Source organism: Desmodus rotundus, chromosome 2 (assembly GCF_022682495.2).
Source record: "Desmodus rotundus isolate HL8 chromosome 2, HLdesRot8A.1, whole genome shotgun sequence".
NCBI lineage: Eukaryota > Metazoa > Chordata > Mammalia > Chiroptera > Phyllostomidae > Desmodus > Desmodus rotundus.
In genome coordinates, this window is record NC_071388.1 from 102,721,878 (window position 1) to 102,741,649 (window position 19,772).

General features: G+C 36.5%; 1 protein-coding gene across 1 annotated transcript in view; it reads right to left on the minus strand.

Annotated features, from left to right (window-relative positions):
* Positions 1 to 19,772, minus strand: part of SNX4 (sorting nexin 4) — an 83,382-nt gene that overhangs the window by 46,178 nt on the left and 17,432 nt on the right. The window contains exons 3-7 of the mRNA XM_024578001.4: positions 18,316 to 18,451; positions 18,068 to 18,217; positions 17,141 to 17,188; positions 11,006 to 11,061; positions 5,304 to 5,376 (exon numbers count right to left, since the gene is read on the minus strand). Of these exons, the coding sequence (XP_024433769.1) occupies positions 5,304 to 5,376; positions 11,006 to 11,061; positions 17,141 to 17,188; positions 18,068 to 18,217; positions 18,316 to 18,451 (463 nt within the window). The remainder of the gene's footprint in view (positions 1 to 5,303; positions 5,377 to 11,005; positions 11,062 to 17,140; positions 17,189 to 18,067; positions 18,218 to 18,315; positions 18,452 to 19,772) is intronic.

A 19,772-nucleotide genomic window follows, 5' to 3' on the forward strand; every position in this document is an offset into this window, starting at 1 on the left:
CATACAATAAATATTTATTCAGCACTTCTATGCGCCCAGGAGATATTCCCATTTGCCAGCTAAGGAAAAAAAACTCTGAAAAGTTAATGGATTTGCCAGAAGGACCTGGTAAATGACAAAACCCAGCCTCTCCCAGTCTAAAACCATCTGCTCTTTCTGGTGGTTCTATTTTGATGTCTTAAAGATTTAATTCTTTAACCTACCTATAATTTATTTTTTGCCTTTTCTAGTTTTGAAAAAATTATCTTTGGCAGAAAAGACAGTCAATTAATTCTATTTTCACATCTGTTAATACTTCATTACCTGTCTTAGTGTCTAAGGCTTTTTCATGACACTCTGAATGTTACAAAAAAGCCCTCCCTGTGGTGCTTTCTGCACTGTTTACAGGCTTCTGTCAGTGTTGGGCTTTAACCTTCTACTTCTACTTTTCTGTTACTGTCCCTGACTAAATAGCCTTTCTCCCAATTTTGGAACAATCAGAATTTTAGCTAATCATAAAGCATTCTGTATTTTTCATTGGCATTTCTCTCATTTACACATCTAATTTCAATTTGACTCACAGATAAAGTACTACTTTTCCTTTGAAGAGTTCGAGCGACCTTTCATATCAATAAAGTTTCTGAAGCTGAATTCATTAAGTTGAGGATAAATATCCATACCCAGAATTCCCTCACTTGTGTACTACAAACTCTTTGATGACAAGGTCATTTTCTTTAGAGGTTCTTATCATATATATACACAGTAGTTACCAGTTAGTAGTTTATAACTAAATTAAAAACCAATGTATGTTACTGCTTTTTCAGATCTTTTTAAACACACTTAATGTTAGCATATACTTTGTACATTCATTTATTCATCCATTCAATTACTATGCAGTGAGTGCCTACTGTGAGTCAGGCATTGTTGTAGGGAATTAGCAGTGAGAGAACAAAGCTCCTGCTCTTGTGGGGCTCACATACACTAGTAGGGGAGACCATTAACAAATGAGTACAGAATACAATGTTGGACAGTGTTGCTATAAAGACAACAGCATTGAGAGAACCAAGATGGCGGCGTAGGTAGACACACTGGGCCTCCTCGCACAACCAGAACTGACAGAAAATCGAACGGCAAGGGGGTCCGACACCAAGGAAATACAAAATAAACATTCATCCAGACCGGTAGGAGGGGCGGACATGGGCACCGGGGTGGAGAGGACTCATGTTGCCGTGGCAGGACTGAGACTGGCGGAGTGTGGGACAAACGGGGCAGGCAGTCCAAGCACTAGCAGACCCTGAAACCCTACATTTGCACAGATAAACCGAGAGGGCCGGACTCAGAGTGGCGGAGAGCGGGGCAGGCAGAGCAGTGGGTAGCACCCCGGGGCCCCACATTCGCACACAGATAAACCGGGCACGGCGGGGAGCGAAGCAGACTGCACAACCCAGGGCTCCAGCTCCGGGAAATAAAGCCTCAAACCTCTGATTGAAAGAGCCCGTGGGGGTTGGGGCAGCAGCAGCAGAGACTCCCAGCCTCACGGGAGAGGTCGTTGGAGAGACCCACAGGGGCCTGGAGTGTGCACAAGCCCACCCACTGGGGAACCAGCACCAGAGGGGCCCAGTTTGATTGTGGGTATCGGAGTGAAAGACTGAAATCCGGAGGAGAGTGAGGTGGGCGCCATTGCTCCCTCTCGGCCCCTCCCCCACGTACAGCATCACAGCACAGCTACCAGTGTTACCCCCGCCCCGGTGAACACCTAAGGCTCCACCCCTTAAAGTAACAGACAAGCCAAGACAAAAAAAAAAAAAAAAAAAAGGCCCAAATGACAGAACACTTCAAAGCTCCAGAAAAAATACAACTAAGCGAGGAAGAGATAGACAACCTATCAGATGCACAGTTCAAAGCACTGGTTATCAAGATGCTCACAGAATTGGTTGAATCTGTTTGAAAGTAGATGAAAAAATGAAGCCTATGCTAAGAGAAACAAAGGAAAATGTACAGGGAACCAATAGTGATGGGAAGGAAACTGGGACTCAAATCAATGGTGTGGACCAGAAGGAAGAAAGAAACATACAACCAGAAAAGAATGAAGAAACAAGAATTCGGAAAAATGAGGAGAGGCATAGGAACCTCCAGGACATCTCGAAATGTTCCAACATCCGAATTGTAGGGGTGCCAGAAGGAGAAGAGGAACAACAAAAAATTGAAAACTTATTTGAACAAATAATGAAGGAGAACTTCCCTAATATGGCAAAGGAAATAGACTTCCAGGAAGTCCAGGAAGCTCAGAGAGTCCCAAAGAAGCTGGACCCAAGGAGGAACACACCAAGGCACATCATAATTACATTAGCCAAGATTAAACACAAGGACCTACATCCAAGATTACTGTATCCAGCAAAGCTATCATTTAGAATGGAAGGGAAGATAAAGTGCTTCTCAGATAAGGTCAAGTTAAAGAAGTTCATCATCACCAAGCCCTTATTATATGAAATGTTAAAGGGACTTACCTAAGAAAAAGAAGATCAAAAATAGGAACAGTAAAAATGACAGCAAACTCACAGTTATTAACGACCACACCTAAAACAAAAACAAGAGCAAACTAGGCAAACAACTAGAACAGGAACAGAACCATAGAGATGGAGATCACATGGAGGGTTATCAATAAGGGAGTGGGGGGGGGGAGGTACAGAGAATAAATAGCATAGATGATAGGTGGAAAATAGACAGGGGGAGGGTAAGAATAGTGTAGGAAATGTAGAAGCCAAAGAACTTGTAAGTATGACCCATGGACATGAACTATAGGGGGGAATGTGGGAAGGAGGGGGTGGGCAGGATGGAGTGGAGTGGGTGGGGGGAAATGGGACAACTGTAACAGCATAATCAATAAATATATTTAAAAAAAGAAAGACAACAGCATTGACAGAAAATGACTGCGAAAGGACAGAAAATTGCATTTTATTTTATATAAGATGCCCAGGAAAGATTTCTCTGAGGAGGCATTTGAGCCAAAAACTGAGTAACAAGAGAGAACAGGCCAAAGGAGGGTCTTTTAGGGTGGGAATAACGGTACAGGCATGGGAAAAAGCAAATAAATGTCCTAGGGCAGAAACAAGTTTGGCATGGTTAAGAATAGTTCAAAGGATTAACAGTGGAGTGTAGAAAGAAATATAAAAAAAAGTTGTGTGGGACACTCCTTAAAATTTTTCTTTAACATCATAGTTAAATTTTGTTATAATCTTTAAAGGTTATTAATCATATTTTTTTTTAAGAGGGAGAGAAACATCAATATATGGCTGCCTCTCATGCACCCCACCACCACCAGGGACCCGGCCTGCAACCCAGGCATGTGTCCCGACCAGGAATCAAACCAGCGACCCCCTGGTTCGCAGGCTGGCACTCAATCCACTGAGCCACACCAGACAGGGCATTTAATCACATTTTTAAATACACTTTAAAATACTAGCAGAAAACCAAATATAATCACTTTCATGTGTTGCCTTGGGACAATTTTCTTGTTTTACAAAAGGAATAATCCATATTTTCAGGCTAAATGATATGCAGCACAGCCTCACAATGATAACCATTTCTCCCTCCTTTAGATCTCCCTTATACTCACTGTGCTTCGTGAATTTTCTGAGTATTTAGCTGTTAAAATTTGTTCAGTTCACCACTCATGTCTAAGATTTCTGATAAATCTAATTCTGGCTGTTTTTTCTGCTTTGTCTCCTAGTTTCTTCTGGGTATGAAAGAACCTGTCAATACCTGGGGTTAGTCATGTGACTGCTTAATAGGGTACCTCTGCCTACCCAAGACTCCCAGAATTGTTTGTCTTCCTGCTAAATGAAGCTTTCTACAGTGTCCCCCTTCCCTTTGGTTAAAGGCCTTTAAAGAGGATACAGCTTTCATGATCAGCCAGACCTCTAATTTAAGTAAATTCTCCAAGTTTTCTGGCACAGAAGTATAAATTGTTCTTCCGTTCTTCTGGATTTTCTGTCTCTACCTCCACTTTCCACAAGAACTACTGCCTCATTTGTTTGGGTAATCTGAAGTCAACTAAAGATCTAAAAATTTTATCTCGGTAATCCATAGTCCTTTTCAATACTTAGATCTTGACTCTAGCCTAATAATTCTCACAGGTACCATTTCTTTTCCTAAAAAGTATATTACAATTTATTTAAGGAGTCCAAAGATACTCTGAATGGTTAAAAGGGACAGTGGGCCAATATGGGACTCTTCAATGTTTTTACACTTACTGTGGAAATCTTCAAACATACAAAAAGTAGAGAATAGGAGGATATTTTTCCATTTCCCAACACTCGCCAACAATTATTATATGGCCAATACAGTTTCATCTAAAACTGTCCTTACTCTCCACCCTTTACCAGTAGATTTTGTTATTAAAATAAATCCTAGATAATATATTTCATTTCAGGAAGACTACAATCGGCATAAGATGTGATCCTAGACCTGGTAACTTAGCATCTTTCAGAGCCTTTAAGGCAAGTTCTAAGTCTCCTCTAGGTTACCTCAAAAGACTAGAGTGGATGACACAATTTTCCAGGTACATTGACTTACCCAAAACTATTTTTCTCCATGTCTATTACAGCTAAATTATATGCTAAGTATAATGATTATTCCTTGATTTCTTGTTCCTTTTGTCATGGCAGACCATTACCACAAATAAGTTTATTTAGCAGAATTTAACAGCACAGACACTAGATGGCCCACCATAGTGATTTTCAGCCTTTTTCATCTCATGGCACACATAAATTACTAAAATTCTGTGGCACACCAAAAAAATATATTTTTGGCCGATCTAACAAAAAAAGGAATAATTTTGATTTATTCACACCAAATGGCTACTGTTCTGTTGGCTGTTGTCTTTTTTTGGACAATTGAAAGAAAGGAGGTCAGTGCCCCTGACTAAATAGGCATTGCATGTTTTAAAAATTCTTGGGGCACACCAGTAGAAAACTGCTAGCCTAACATATATAAACTATTTCACAAACCTTAAAAACAAACCTTGAAAAAAACAGATATTAATATATGTAGACATAAAATCCCATTTATTAAATTATATTTCCAACACTTTTGACAAGATGTCACAACAACCATATACAAACAATAGACTAAAATTCTTCAAGTTGTTTATGCCAGAAAACATTTCACATTTTTTTTAAATGCAGTTTGGATGATACACACCAAACCCGAATGTAAAAATCAGTTATACATTACAAATAACATCCATTACTGAAAAATATAATGATTAAATGAGCAGCACTTCCTTACAGGTATGTGTCAAAAAACTCTTGGGGACCACTTACCGCTCTGACTCGAAGAAGATGTGAGATGACTGACTGAAGTTCATCACTGTAGTGTTTTAGTTCAGTGAATCTCCTGAAACAGAAAATGATAACACAGAATTTTTCTGATGAAAACACATCAAAATCTGAGAGACAGAACAGTACAGCTAACCCTTGAACAATACAGGTTTGAGCTGTGTAGGTCTATTTATATATGGATTTGTTTTCAATGAACAGTGTAAATAAACATATTTTCTCTTCCTTCTGATTTTCTTAGTATTTTCTTCTCTCTAGCTTACTTCATTTTAAGAATACAGTATATAATACGTAGAACATACAAAATATGTGTTAATCAACTGTTTATGTTATCAGTGAGGTTCTCAGTCAATAGTAGGCTATTTCATCTGTGCAGGGGGGTGGTGGTTGGTACCCCAACCCCCACATTGTTCAAGGGTCAACTGTAGTTACTGAGAATAAAAAAAATGATTCTATTTAACCACATGCTGGCTTTGAACATTTATACACCAATACAAAACTTTAAAATTCTAGAATAAAACAACTATACTTTCTTTTGATATTTTTAAAGCCAAGAAAAGATGTCATACTTCATAATTTGTAATGAGACTAAGATAGAGATAGCTATTTCTTGGTATAAAAAATTACCTGAGAACAAAAAAACTGGAAATAATTTATGAGGCTAAAAAAATCTCATGGTACAGCCATGAACCCATGGTCTCCAACCTCAATCTTAATGCTGCTCAGTAATCTGTTTTCCAAATCTAGTAACTATCATTCTTCATTAAGAAATGAAACTTCTAATACTACCATCTGTCACTCTCTCACCAAGCTTCAAAGATTAAACAGAAGACATCAGATAGAAACCACCTCCACCTCCACCTCCTACCAGCAAACTCAGAAACTTTCCAATATCACATCATTTCTTCCCTCCCTGTAGGATCCTTCTTCCCATCCAATACTTTAGATTCTATCCCAGCTCAACTCCATATTCCTCTTTTCTAACTTCCTCTCTCTACAAGATCCTTCTAATTAGTACATCAATTAGCTTAGGGTCTATCCTAGATTAAAACACACACACACATTTTCTGACAACACAAATGCTAACACCTTCTCAAACACCTACTCCTTTCACAGCCACACTTTTACAAGGCATTATCTCTCTAGCAATGATCACTTCTTTCCTTCCCATTCACTGTTCAGCCCACTACAACCTAGTCTCACCTCCAGCACTACAGTGGAGATACATTCCCAACGAAGTCACCTACTATTTGCATGTTGCTAAAAGCGACTGATGTACGTTAGTCCTCATCTTACTTGATACTTCCAGCAATGCAACAGCTGACCTTACCCTCCTCAAAATTTGTTCCCTTAACATCAGTGTTATCTTCTCATGATTTTCCTTTTACTCTCTGGTCACGCCTGAAGTTTCCCTGGCAGTACTCACTTCCCTCACCCATCTCTTACACTCCAACTTTAGTATGCCAAGAATGCCTGAAGTATTTATCGCCCTGGCCAGGTAGCTCAGTTAGCTGGAGCATCGTCCCATACACCAAAAGGCTGCAGGTTCACTCCCGGGTACCAGCAGTGGCCCAGAAGCAACCAATCAATGTTTCTCTCTCACACTGTTTTTCTCCCTCTCCTTTCCTCTCTCTCTAAAATCAGTAAAACATATCCTCGGATGAGGATTAAAAAAAGATCAACAAACCCTGGCCCAGTGGTTGCAGGGCATATACCTAGTTTGCAGGTTTAATCCCTGGTTGAGACTCATACGAGAGGCAACCCAATCAATGTTTCTTTCTTAAATCAATGTCTGTCTGTCTGTCTGTCTGTCTCTCTGTCTCCCCACTTCCTCTCTCTCCAAATTAATAAACATATCCTTGAGGGTTAAAAAAAAAAAGAATGCCTTAAGTGTTCATTAAAAAACACTACTGAGGGCCTCTCAGTAAGAAAGAGTTGTGAATAACCACCACAACTACACACAGAGGCCCCACTGGGACTCAGGAATCTAAATTTATAAAAGCTCACCCACAAGATTTAGATGCTGGTAATCTACAGATTACACTTTGGAAAACACCTTTATAGTGTTGGCTTCCTTGGGGTTCAGTTCTGGGTCCTCAGCCATCTTAAAATCAATCTTTCAATCTATATATACTATGGGACTAATCAATCAAAAAGCTTCACAATGATGACCTACATGATGCTGAAATCAAATTTCTACCTCTAGCCCAATTCACTCTCCCAAATGCCAGGTCTCTGAAGCCACTGGCTAGCAGACATTTGTACTTATTCATATCCAAAGCTCAACTTATCCTCTCTGACTTCCCCAAATCTCTCCCCTCTATGTTCCCCAGCATTTTAAAGACAGAAAGAAACCTGGGTGCCATCTTTATTTCCTTCCCCCCCTTTCATCCCACACATTCTAATAATCGCTTGGTCTGCATCCTAAATATTGCCACATACAAGTAGAAGACCCAAGGTCCTCCTCTTCACATCTCGTAACAGTCTAGTTTTAAGAAAGATATATCTGCATGAAGCAAGTATCATTTTGGTAATCCTTCTGAAATAAACCTTCCGGTTTTCTAGATTTTAAGAAAGGATAGGATGAAAGTATTTTAGTGATGTAAACTATTTTAGTAATGGCATGAATAATAATTAATCTATTGGGCCAGCTAGATGTAGAACAGAGATTCTGTATATTAAGAATTAACAATAACTGATGTAGATTAATTCTCTAATCTAGAACTTAAGTCAAATTCTATTACTAATCACACAGTAATTATACATTTTAACAAGAACTTAGAAGTAAACAACTGCCTTGGTTATGATATTCATCATACCACATTTAAAATTTTATACAGTCACACACCACTTAATGACAGGGACATGTTCTGAGAAATGTGTCATTAGGCAATATTGTCATTGTGCAATCATAAAATGTACTCACACAAACCTTAATGGTATAGCCCAGTGATTTTCAACCTTTTTCATCTCGCAGCACACATAAACTAATTACTAAAATTCTGCAGTACACCAAAAACTATATTTTTGCCAATCTGACAAAAAAAAAAAGGTATAATTTTGATGTGTTCACACCAGACAGCTACTGTTGTTCTGTTTGCTGTCATTTTTTTTTTTTTCACTTGACAATCTAGGCGAAAAGAGGTCAGTGCCCTGACTAAACAGTCAGGTAATGCAGGTTATAAAAATTCTTGCAGCGCACCGGTGTGTCGCAGCACACTGGTTAAAAAATCGCTTGTGTAGCCTGTTGCTCCTAAGCTACAATGCTGTACAGCATGGTACTATACAAAACAACACAAGATTAAAGCGAGCACAAGAGAAAATGATGGAATCAAGAGATACAGTGAGCATGGGGTGTATGAGGCTCTAATCAGTGTAACACGGCATATAGTTTTACATCAAACTTTTTTTATATGTAGAAAGAGTACACTGTAAAATAACAATAAGTAGTATGGTAATACATGAACCAGTAACATAGTTGTTTATTATCGTTATCAAGCTTTATGTACCATACATAATTGCATATGCTGTACTTTTATACAGTGCGCAGACCAGTAGGTTTATTTGCACCAGCATCACCACAAACAGGTGACTGAAGACATCTGAGACAGCTAAAACATCACTAGGCGATAGGAATTTTTCAGCTCAATTATAATCTTAAGAGGATCACCATTGTATTTGCAGTCTGTTGTTAACCAAAATGCTGTTAAGTGGCACATGACTGTATATAATATGGATATTAAATAAAATTTAGCTATCTAGAAAACCTAGTTAGGTCAGAAAAGGGAAGACAAACATTCAATTGACAAAATATTTTTCATTAAATTGGGAAACATTCAATCGACAAAATATTAATATTAAAATATCATTTAAAAAGTGAACATACTCCTCTAATGAATGTACATCCACCAATGTCATCAGCTTTGTTTATAAGATTTTCCAAAGCTTTTTTCAGAGGATGACATAATTTTAGTTTTTACTCTAAAGAACATCTTACATGCCATGGATGTCATTTTTAGCCCTTAAAAAGACTCAGTGGAACCTTAAATGCATATTACAAAGTGAAAGAAGCCAATCTGAAAAGGCTACATATTATATGATATGACTTTCTGGAAAAGGTAAAACTATGGAGTCAGTTAAAAGCTCAGAGGCTGCCAGAGCTATGGGGTGGCAGGGTTAAATAAGCAGGGCAAAGAGGACTTTAGGGCAGTGAAAATACTTTGTATGATACTATAATAATGTATACACTTGTCAAAACCCATACAATATACAACACCAAGACAGAACCCTAAAAGTAACTATGGTCTTTGGGGTAACAATGATGTGTCAATGTAGGTTCATCGCTGGTAACAAATGTACCACGCTGGTGGGGATGTTGACAGACTGGAAGAAGCTATGGATGTGTAGTGTGGAGTTCATATGTAGGGGCAGTGGGCATATGGGAGCTCTGTACTCTCTGCCCAATTTTCCTGTGAACCTAAAACTACTCTAGGTCCTGGCTGGTGTGGCTCAGTTGGTTGGAGCATCACCCCATAAACTGAAAGGTCACAAATTATATTCCTGGTCAGAGCACATACGTAGGTTGTGGGTGTAAGAGACAATGGATCCATGTTTCTCTCTCACATCAATGTTTCCCTTCCTTTCTTTCTCACTCCTTCCCGTCCCCTCTCTCTATAATCAATAAGTATGTCCTCGAGTGAGGATAAAAAAATAACTACTCTAAGAAATCAAGTCGATAAAAAAAACCTCAACAGTTACCATCACAGTTTACTAATTAACAAAACTTTAAAATACTTATATTTTAATTCAAAATTCATCATAAAAACCAAAGGCATTATGGTTTACAAAGTCAGGGATAATAGGCGATCAGGCAATGCAAACTTGGCCTTTGTCTGCTAGAATTTACACTACATAGAAATTAATGCTGAAGGCCTAACTAGAGAAATTCTAACAGGCCTCTCATAAACTTGGTCACCAAAAATAAAAAAGCCTCATCTGCCTAAGCAAATTTCTAACTGAAAAACTCAGCTGAAGCAAACACCAGGTGAAAGATCATATATTGAAGAGCCTGACTTATCCACCCAATTCAAAGAATGAGCAAAACCAAAATTGTAAGAAATACCTAAGGTCGTATTCTAAGAAAATTATTTCTGAATACACTAGCTTCCTTTACTACAGAAATGCTCCCACAAACACCAAACTGATATTAATAAAGTCAAGTAACTATCATATAAATACATTTCTATGAATTATACTAGTATGCATTATCTAACAAGTTTTCTTGGTATGCAAAGGAGAAAGTTTATTATTAAAATGTACATGTAATAGACAATCTTCTTAGCTTGACCTTTATATATATATTTGACAAGCAAAATCATATGAGAAAAACTATCTTATACAAAATTAAAATTGCTTTTCTCACTTTTCTGATACCTTCAACATTTTAAAAATCCATCTAGGAAAAAGCAGTGTTTTAATTTTCTAAAACTTCAGAGTTTCAACCTTAAACCCAATAAAGTTACCAAATTTTAAAAACAGTTTTAGACTGTAAAAGGATTTCACTGTATGTGAATTACTATTTAAAATATTTAGCAAATGAAGTGCATACATTCAGAAATGAAAAATTAAATAGATTGATAGGCACCATTCAAAACAACATTGTAACTGTTATTAAAACAAAACCTTACTTGTCTGGGTTTTTCACTCTGAATGTTGCATTAAGCGCTTTTAACCTGGAGTCTGCCTGGAAAAAATAATTTATTCACTTAATATAATTACATTTCAGGGTATAAATCCAAACAGTTTTATTTTCCCTTTAAAATTAAGATGCTCAAGTACAGTTTTCTTCATATCATTTGTGTCAAACACATTCAACATACCTAAAAAAATAGCTTAAACACAACAAAAATGATGTTATAATCATGTAAACTGAATACATGGCATTCAATGATATCAAAGTAAAACAACTATAAACACCAACACACTAACAGGCATATGGCTCTGCATTATTGTAGCTCAGAACAGATCATATGAAAAAAGTAGTTTACTTTTTCTCTAAATCAAGAAAACCAAAATTTACTATATATAAACTAAATAAAATTATTGCTTTAAACTCCGTGCATTACTGAGCATAGTTCTCAAGTAGAATCCAAACCAAATATACACTGGTTTTTCTCATTTTCATGATCAGTATTTTAGAAAAAAAAGAAATACGGAAATGCCTGTACTAATGTAAAGCAAGCTAGATGACATCAAATTACTTACTAGCTGGCAGAAAATGTTACAAGACAACACAACTTTTAAACTATCCTTCCTTATTTCCAGATAACTGCTCTCAAAAGAGAGATGGAGAGATCAACACTAAATAATAATTTCATTATTACAAATTTATACTCAATACATCCAAAATCCTGTCCTAAATTCTCATTTAAAAAAAAATTACTTTTCTGACCAAGCACAGAAACTATAGGGTTCAATAAACGGTAGCTCAATCAGGCATCAATTTTATAACGTGGCTTTTAAAATCCCATTAGTCCAACTTCCAACCCATAATTACAAATACTCCCAAAAGACTAAAACAAAACAAAAACACTAGGGCCACCCAGATTACTTGGGTAAGAAAAATTTTTAAATGTAATGAATATGCCACTCCACCAACTCAGACTCCCTGAACTTCCCACCGAAAGAATTCCAAAGGGTTATCAAGAATATCTAAAGAAACTCAATTTGTCACTGATTTCAGAGAATTCTCTTATTTCTAAAATCAGTATTTCACCAATTCATGACCTTTCTTGCATCTCAAGGGCATACCAGCTAATAAAGCATGTGAAAGTCCTTACAAATAAAAGAGCACTTATAAATTTAAGGCATATATTATTTATTCCCTTATAAACTTTAAGCTAATTAAAATCACTAAATAACAAAGTGTTAATGACTTCATAGTCACATACAAGTGTGATTTTTAAAATGAAGATGAAATTACATAAAAACCATCAGTAAAGAAGAAAGTTTTCATTTGTACCTTTTCTTAGATCTTATACTTCTTAATACAACCAATTCACTTTTTACCTTTTACCAATTTAGAAGTCATATAAAATGTAAACCATCACCATCCTAACCTTTGCTTACCAAACATTCTGTCAGGTCACGTCCATTGTAACACCCATCTAAATCTGCTCATCATTTCACAAGATTCCATAAAAAGAGAAGCTGCCTAAAATGTCACCAAATCAGAAACTTCTCCCCAAAGCTAGATCTCTAAAAACCTACCTGAACTGCTGCAAATCTGACAGGTCACCATCCATCTTATAAGAAGCCCTTACAGAAGTATTAACTACCAGATACAAAGTCAGTCATGGGGATATAATACACAGCAGAGGAATAAAGTCAGTAAGACTGTAACAATTGTGTAAGTGCCAGATACTAGACTTACTGTAGTAATTACTTTGTAAGTTATATAAATGTTGAATGACTACATTGTACACCTGAAAGTAATAGAATAGTGTCTGTCAACTATAATTAAAAATAATGTTTAGCCCTGGCTGGTGTGGCTCAGTGGATTGAGTGCCAACCTGCAGACCAAAGGGTCACTGGTTTGATTCCCAGTCTAGGACACATGCTGGGGTTGTGGGCCAGGTCCCCAGTAGGGGGAGCGCAAGAGGCAATCACACACTGATGTTTCTCTTTCCCCTTCCCTTCCCCTCTCTAAAAGTACATAAATAAAATCTTTTTAAATAAATAAAAAAAATGTTTAAAATAATAAAATTAAAAAGCCCTCACTTCATTGTTTCATACCACCCTATTTTATTCCCTTTAACACAGCACTTATTTTAGTTGTTTGCTTGTTTCTTAACTGTCCATTGGAATGCAAGAGCCATTTTTTAAAAAACACAATGTAAATGGTGCCCCCTGGAGTTGCAAAACAGCTGCCATGGCAATACTGTGATCTGCTTTCTCCTTTGTTCATTGCTGTATCCCAAAGGCTCCGATGCTTGGCACAACACAAACATACAATACTGGCTGAATGACAAAAAACAACTTGACTATTCTATATTCCCAACTTACAAACTTTCCCATGTTTTCCTTTAAAACCTACCTCTCCATCCCTTTCCGATTCCTATTAAGTACTTACTTTCCTTGTCCTGGACCTTGTCTATTTCATTTCATTTCCTGATTCTTATCTTCCCCCCATCCTTTCCTAGTAAACCACTACATAGCTTGGCCTCTCTGACACTGGCCCCCAAGGTTGACTCCACTGTAGGTCTCTTATTATTTGGGTCTCAGCTCAAATTTTATTAAACTCTTCAACCACGTGGCCCAGTTTGCCCAGAACACTCCTGGTTTATACCTGTTGTCCTAATCTAATGGGTAATTGTGTGCCCCCTTTCACTCAGTATCCCCATTTTGTCACCTATCTCAAATAAACCCTGGGAAAAACACCCTCTGCCGTCACTCTTTCACAGTGATGACTTACTGCCTTTGTATCACTTGTAACTACTTTAAAGTATCTCATTTAAATGTTAATTTAATGTCTCCAACTACTAAAATATATGCTCCATAAGAACATGGAGTTTATGTTCCCAGCTCCTTTACTAGTAGGTACCTGACCCTCTGGGCACCCAGCACTTGGAATCTCCACATTGGCTCTCTCGGAGTTGCTGTGCCATACACAGTCCCTGCTCTAAACAACAGACAGGGTTCCAGATTCTTCTTAGTCAGCCTAAATTCATTTGAGGTTTGGGCATATGAATGACACTTTCATATAAGTAACTTACTGAGTTAAAATAATATTACTTTAAACTAAAGTAATTAGTTTATATGTTCATTACTCTAGAGACAAACTCTGAATTCACTAAATTATTACATAACTATTTTTTTAAAAGGGAAAGCCAATATACAGCAGTAATAAAAAGGTCTGTTGCTCATGTTTATTTTGAATAGAGCACAGATAAAAAGAAACTAAATTTTTTATAATTACCTTGCTGGGTATAATGATTACTCTAAAAAGATTTAAGAAAATATTAATCTAGTAGGCCCAAACTAGAAATTAAACGTCTCAAAAAGAAAATTAAGTTGACATTTCAATATGAGGGTGACACTCTAATAGTCAAATATTCTTATGAAAATATAAACATTTGGTCTGATTCAGAATGATCTTATTTTCATTGAAAAATAGTTTCCAACACTTCCTTGACCAACCAATTTTACATAGAAAGAGGAGAAAGGAGGGAGAAAGAGAGGGAGAGAAACATCAATGTGTGGTTGCCTCTTGCGTGCCCCTCACTGGGGACATGGCCCTCAACCCAAGCATGTGCCTTGACTGGGAATCGAACCAGCAACCCTTTGGTTCACAGGTCAGCACTCTACCACTGAGCCACACCAGCCAGGGCTCCCCCAAAATATTTTTATCTATCCCCTTGTAGCAGTGGTTATTAAATTTTAGGCTACTGGGAATCAATACGTATGGGATAAACTCTAGGATTCAGTATTTTGAACAACCTCAAGAAATTGAGAAACACTATATTTAAAAGTAAAAATAACAACAAAAAAACCTAGCATGCTAAAAATAAAAGGAAGCAACACTGAATTATGAGTACACAGTAAGCATAATTCAACCGTTTCTTGTGGCCTCTACAAACCACTATAAACAACTAATACTTAACCCTATGTGGTACAGTGAAGCCCTAGAGGCAACCCCCGCCACTAGGGATTTGGCCCCGTGCCAAAGGCACCCATTCTGCTGTTATCCTTCTTTGATAGCAAACTCAGCCGTCAATTTTCAGTTAGTGTGCCTGTATCCAGTAGTATCACTCACTCTTAGACCTTTTAAATTTTCTTCTAATATCTTGTAGACTAGAAATTAGATAGCAAGTGTGTTTAAATAACTATAATAAAATTAAGGCGGTCTATCTGAAAGGACTGAAGTTATTTCTATTAGTAGTAAGCCATCTTACATCCATCTGGATATCTCAGAAGTCAGTTTTGCTTAAATCTCAGCTTTCAACTGTGATCAGATTAGTTGTTAACTGCCAAATACATGACCTCCAAATAAGTGAAAGGTGACTATACATATATATGCATGTAGACAATATCACTCATATGTTGTATGTATTCATGTATGTACATATGTGTTTGAGGTGGTCCAAAACATCTCATTTCCTTCATGAAAGGAAGGACTTAAGACAAGCAACAGCCACAACAAAATAAGGAATACAGCAAGACAAGTAGGTTTCCAAATTCTCTCCATACATTTTATTTTTGGTCCATTTCATTAAGTCTGACTTTTTAAATTATTAATATTGTATGTTAAGTATTATTACCTTCCAAAGACTTTATGAAAGTAAAACCAAGGTTTTATCATAAGACTAGCCAAATATGATATATCTGGACTCTTAAATAGCACCTACACACAAGATTCAAAGCACTCTGCAAACAGCATAGTCTATATGGATGGAGAAATTCGGGAGTTTTCTCAAAGTTACCAAAGTTATGGCTAAAACTGGGTTCAAGAACAACTGATAACTAGTTACTAAACTAATAACTGAATCAATAACTACAATTTTTAAATTTTCTATTATATAAAGAGATGTCACCAAAACAAATATTTTAGTTTGTTCTTTTCCTTATTAGCTCCTACCATACCTTACAGCAGTTCTCAGAAAATCCTATCAAAATATACATAATTTTTTAAAGTTTAGCGTTACTTTAAAGTCCTTTATAAACTAAAATTCTAATATCCTTTCTGAGTGCCATAAAGTAATATGTTACAGCCAAGAAAATTTCATTTTTTCAGGTAATCTGCCAACAAAATATTTAAAAATTATAATGAGCTTATGATAAAATCATATACTTGATTATATTATCTGTACAGAAAAAAATTTTTTTCTTCATAGTTTTTTTGTGCTAAGTTTCAAATATCCACATACCAATGTATAAAATCTCTAGAGGGTATTTTTATAATTACTGATAAAGACATTTTGTTCTTGTTGCTTAGACCTACTGAACTTTTGCTACTTTATTATCATCTGAATTGCTTATCAAGTTATGTATTATATCAATTTATAGATTTTTCTACTTAGTTACTTAATTTATACAAGAGATGAACACTTTAGAAAATTTGCAAGAACCACTGCTAGATTACTTTGGGGGACAACAGGGAGAGCATAGTGGAGTCAGGGTAGCCATCTCACCATTATGCTCCTCATTTTTTAGGTAACTATTTCATTCCCAAATACTAATTCTAATGACTAAATTTGAAACACTGTACAAAAACTAAATAAGCCAATTTCACTAAGAATGCTAATTCAAAATGACTCCTATGCCCACTCAAAACTGGCCACTATGTCCCAGGAGGAAGAAGGCGCATGACTGATGGCTCATCTTTTAGTTTATTATGATTGGAAAACCTAAGTTCAACTCTTCAGAAATGTCTTTCATACCTGATAAACAGTGAGCGATTACCAGGGCACCACTGCAAGTGGCAGTTATAAGGACAGAGGAATAAAAAAAAGATGCAAAGTATAGTATGAGTCTGCTGTAGTAAACATCTATAACTTGTATCTGAATTACTGCTTCAAAGTGTCCTTCCCTAACAGAATTGAACTCATAAATATGCCCATTATAGTCTCACTAGTAACTAAAATTACACAAATCAAAATTAAATTGCAGTGTTTCCTTGAAAACCTTACCAACTGATACCATTAGATACAAAGCCTATTTCCAAATTCATTCATTCAATAAATACCAAGTACCCACTAAATATATGGCACTATTCTGGCAACTATAAAGGAACATGACAAGTTGTTTCATACAAGTATTCTTACCTTCAGCTGAAATCCAGTTTCATAAACTGTCTCCTTCCAGTTACCTTCCTAAAAATTAAATTTTAGAAATCATTGCAAAATCACTGCAAAATAAAACAACATAAAGGATATTTCAAATTAAAGAAAATGCCTATCATTCTATTTTTCTTTCAGGGGAGATGAGAGAGAGAGGTTAAAAAAAATAATTCTTTTCACTTCAAAATTAAACATTCAATCCAAATTCCAGAAGATTACCAAAAGATGAACCCAAGATTTTACAATCTGGGCTTCAAAAAACTAAAGACTAACTTTGATATCATTAAGTAATATCAAAAAGCATCATCTTTAGTATCTTTCAGTATAAAAAATGTTAACCAAAGGAACGATTTAACCAATAATTTTCAATTTCAAAACAAACAAAATGCATAGAAATTAACAAAGCTGCTCCAAAAGGATCCTTAAGATAAGCATTCCAGCCCTGACTGGCGTGGCTCAGTCGGTTGAGCACTGTCCTGCAAAGATAGGGGTCACCATCACCAGTTTGATTCCCCCGTCAGGGCACATGCCTGGGTTGCCTGCCCGGTCCCTGGCTGGGGTGACAAGAGGCAACCAATTGGTGTTTCCTTCACACATCAATGTTGCTCTCCCTCGCTTTCCCCCTCTCTAGAAATAAATAAATAAAATATTTTAAAAAATAAGAAGAAGCTTTAGCCACCTACACAGGTAACTTAAAAAAAAATGAATAAGCATTCCAACTAGACTTCACAGGGTGATCACTTCGTAAGTTTTATAAATGTCTAATCACTACGTTGTCCACCTGAAATTAATATTGTATGTCAACTGTGATTAAAATATTTTTAAGCTAAAAAAACCAAGCATTTCACAATTAAAATTTTAAAAATCCCAAGTCAAATGAATTTTTTAAAAGACTAAATAAAAGAAAAATACCTGTGTTAAAAACAAATAGAAGATTTTGTCTCTACAAAGGATGGGATGTGAAGCAACCCTCAAGAGGAAGTTTTCTAAACCAATTCGTCGTCTTTCCACAAAATCAGGGTCCATGTTGTCAGCGGAGAGTTTATGCCAAACAAATTCTGCCTAGGTAAACAAAACAATCATGAAGAATAGCCTCAATGTTAAATACTTCTTAACTGTACTGCCATTTCTTCTTACCCTTTCTTCTTACCACTTCTTACCCTTTTTTCTGGTAGAGGTGGCACAACAATATGTGGATAGTAAACTAAAAGGTAGTTTCTCAACAACTCAAATTCACTATACCGCCTCCATAGTGAATCTGTTAGGACACTCGGACCATCGATGTGTTCAACTGACCTGAAAAGAAGCAGAATAAGCTGGCTATTATTTTTTAAAATACAAATGCATGCACATGACCCCCTTTATATTTTATAACTCCATTTACTAAATGCTTATGAACCAGGCACTGAGTAAAGAAATTTTCATGTACTATTTTATTTACAACCACCATGCGAGGCACAGATTACTGTCCCCATTTTACCAATGTGGAAGCAGCTGCACAGTATGTGCTTCTCCTACAATCACAACGATCTATGGGTATAGCACTCAGATCCATTTGCTTCCAAAGCCCTCACCCCTAACCACTTTCCTGCTATTATATTCTTCTGTTACAGACGACCTATTGGACTCAAGAGAAATAGTCGTATTAGGGACACTCGAAAAGCCTCAATGTATTCAGGTAATGTATAATAACTGATTTTACAATATAGTAAAATATGCTTAGCTGTTGTTTCATTAAAATAAAAAGTATTTGTAACTGCATTTCTGCCACAATGAGAACACCATTCATGCTGAAGACCAAGACACTGCAGAAATCTCGATTCGAGAGTATGAATAAATTGCCATGGCTGGTGTGGTTCAGTGGATTGAGCACTGGCCTGTGAAACAGGGGTTCACCAGTTCGATTCCCAGTTGGGGCACATGCCTGGGTTGCAGGCCCAGTCCCCAGTGGGGGGTGTGCAAGAAGCAACCACACACTGATGTTTCTCTACCTCTCTATCTGGGAATAAATAAGTAAAATCTTAAAAAAAAAAAAAAGGTTTATGAATAAATTGAATGTATCCAAGAACTAAAATTTTAAGTAACTCTGTAAGGGTGGGGGAGAAGGGATATAAAAGTGAATCTGAAGTTCTACCCTTAATATAAAGCACTGCAGGCAATGTCTCATTCACAGAAAAGTTCAACTTACATTTGGAGGAAATTATGGTAAAATTATATAAAGGATATCTGAAATGACTTTGACTATTTGAAATTTCTGCTAGCATAATCACTGTTAGAAGGTATCAGTACTCTAAACATTATCAGGACCTTCCTATTTTCTGTTTGCTTGACAATAACATGCATAGAAACACAACGTGCATTTGTTCATTAGGGCATAAAGGCATAGTAGCTAAATCAGTCTTGGAATAAGGTAAAATCTTGAGAAAGTATATATACTAGGCCATGCTCAGCACAAGAGATGTTCAATGGTTTTATTATTTATATATTAAGTTTGCCACTTGGTTTATTCATGGCATATTAATAAAAATGAAACAAATTATGAAATTCAAAATACAGAAATGGTCCTAGCCGATGTAGCTCAGTTGGTTGGAGCACTGTCCTATAAATCGAAAGGTCG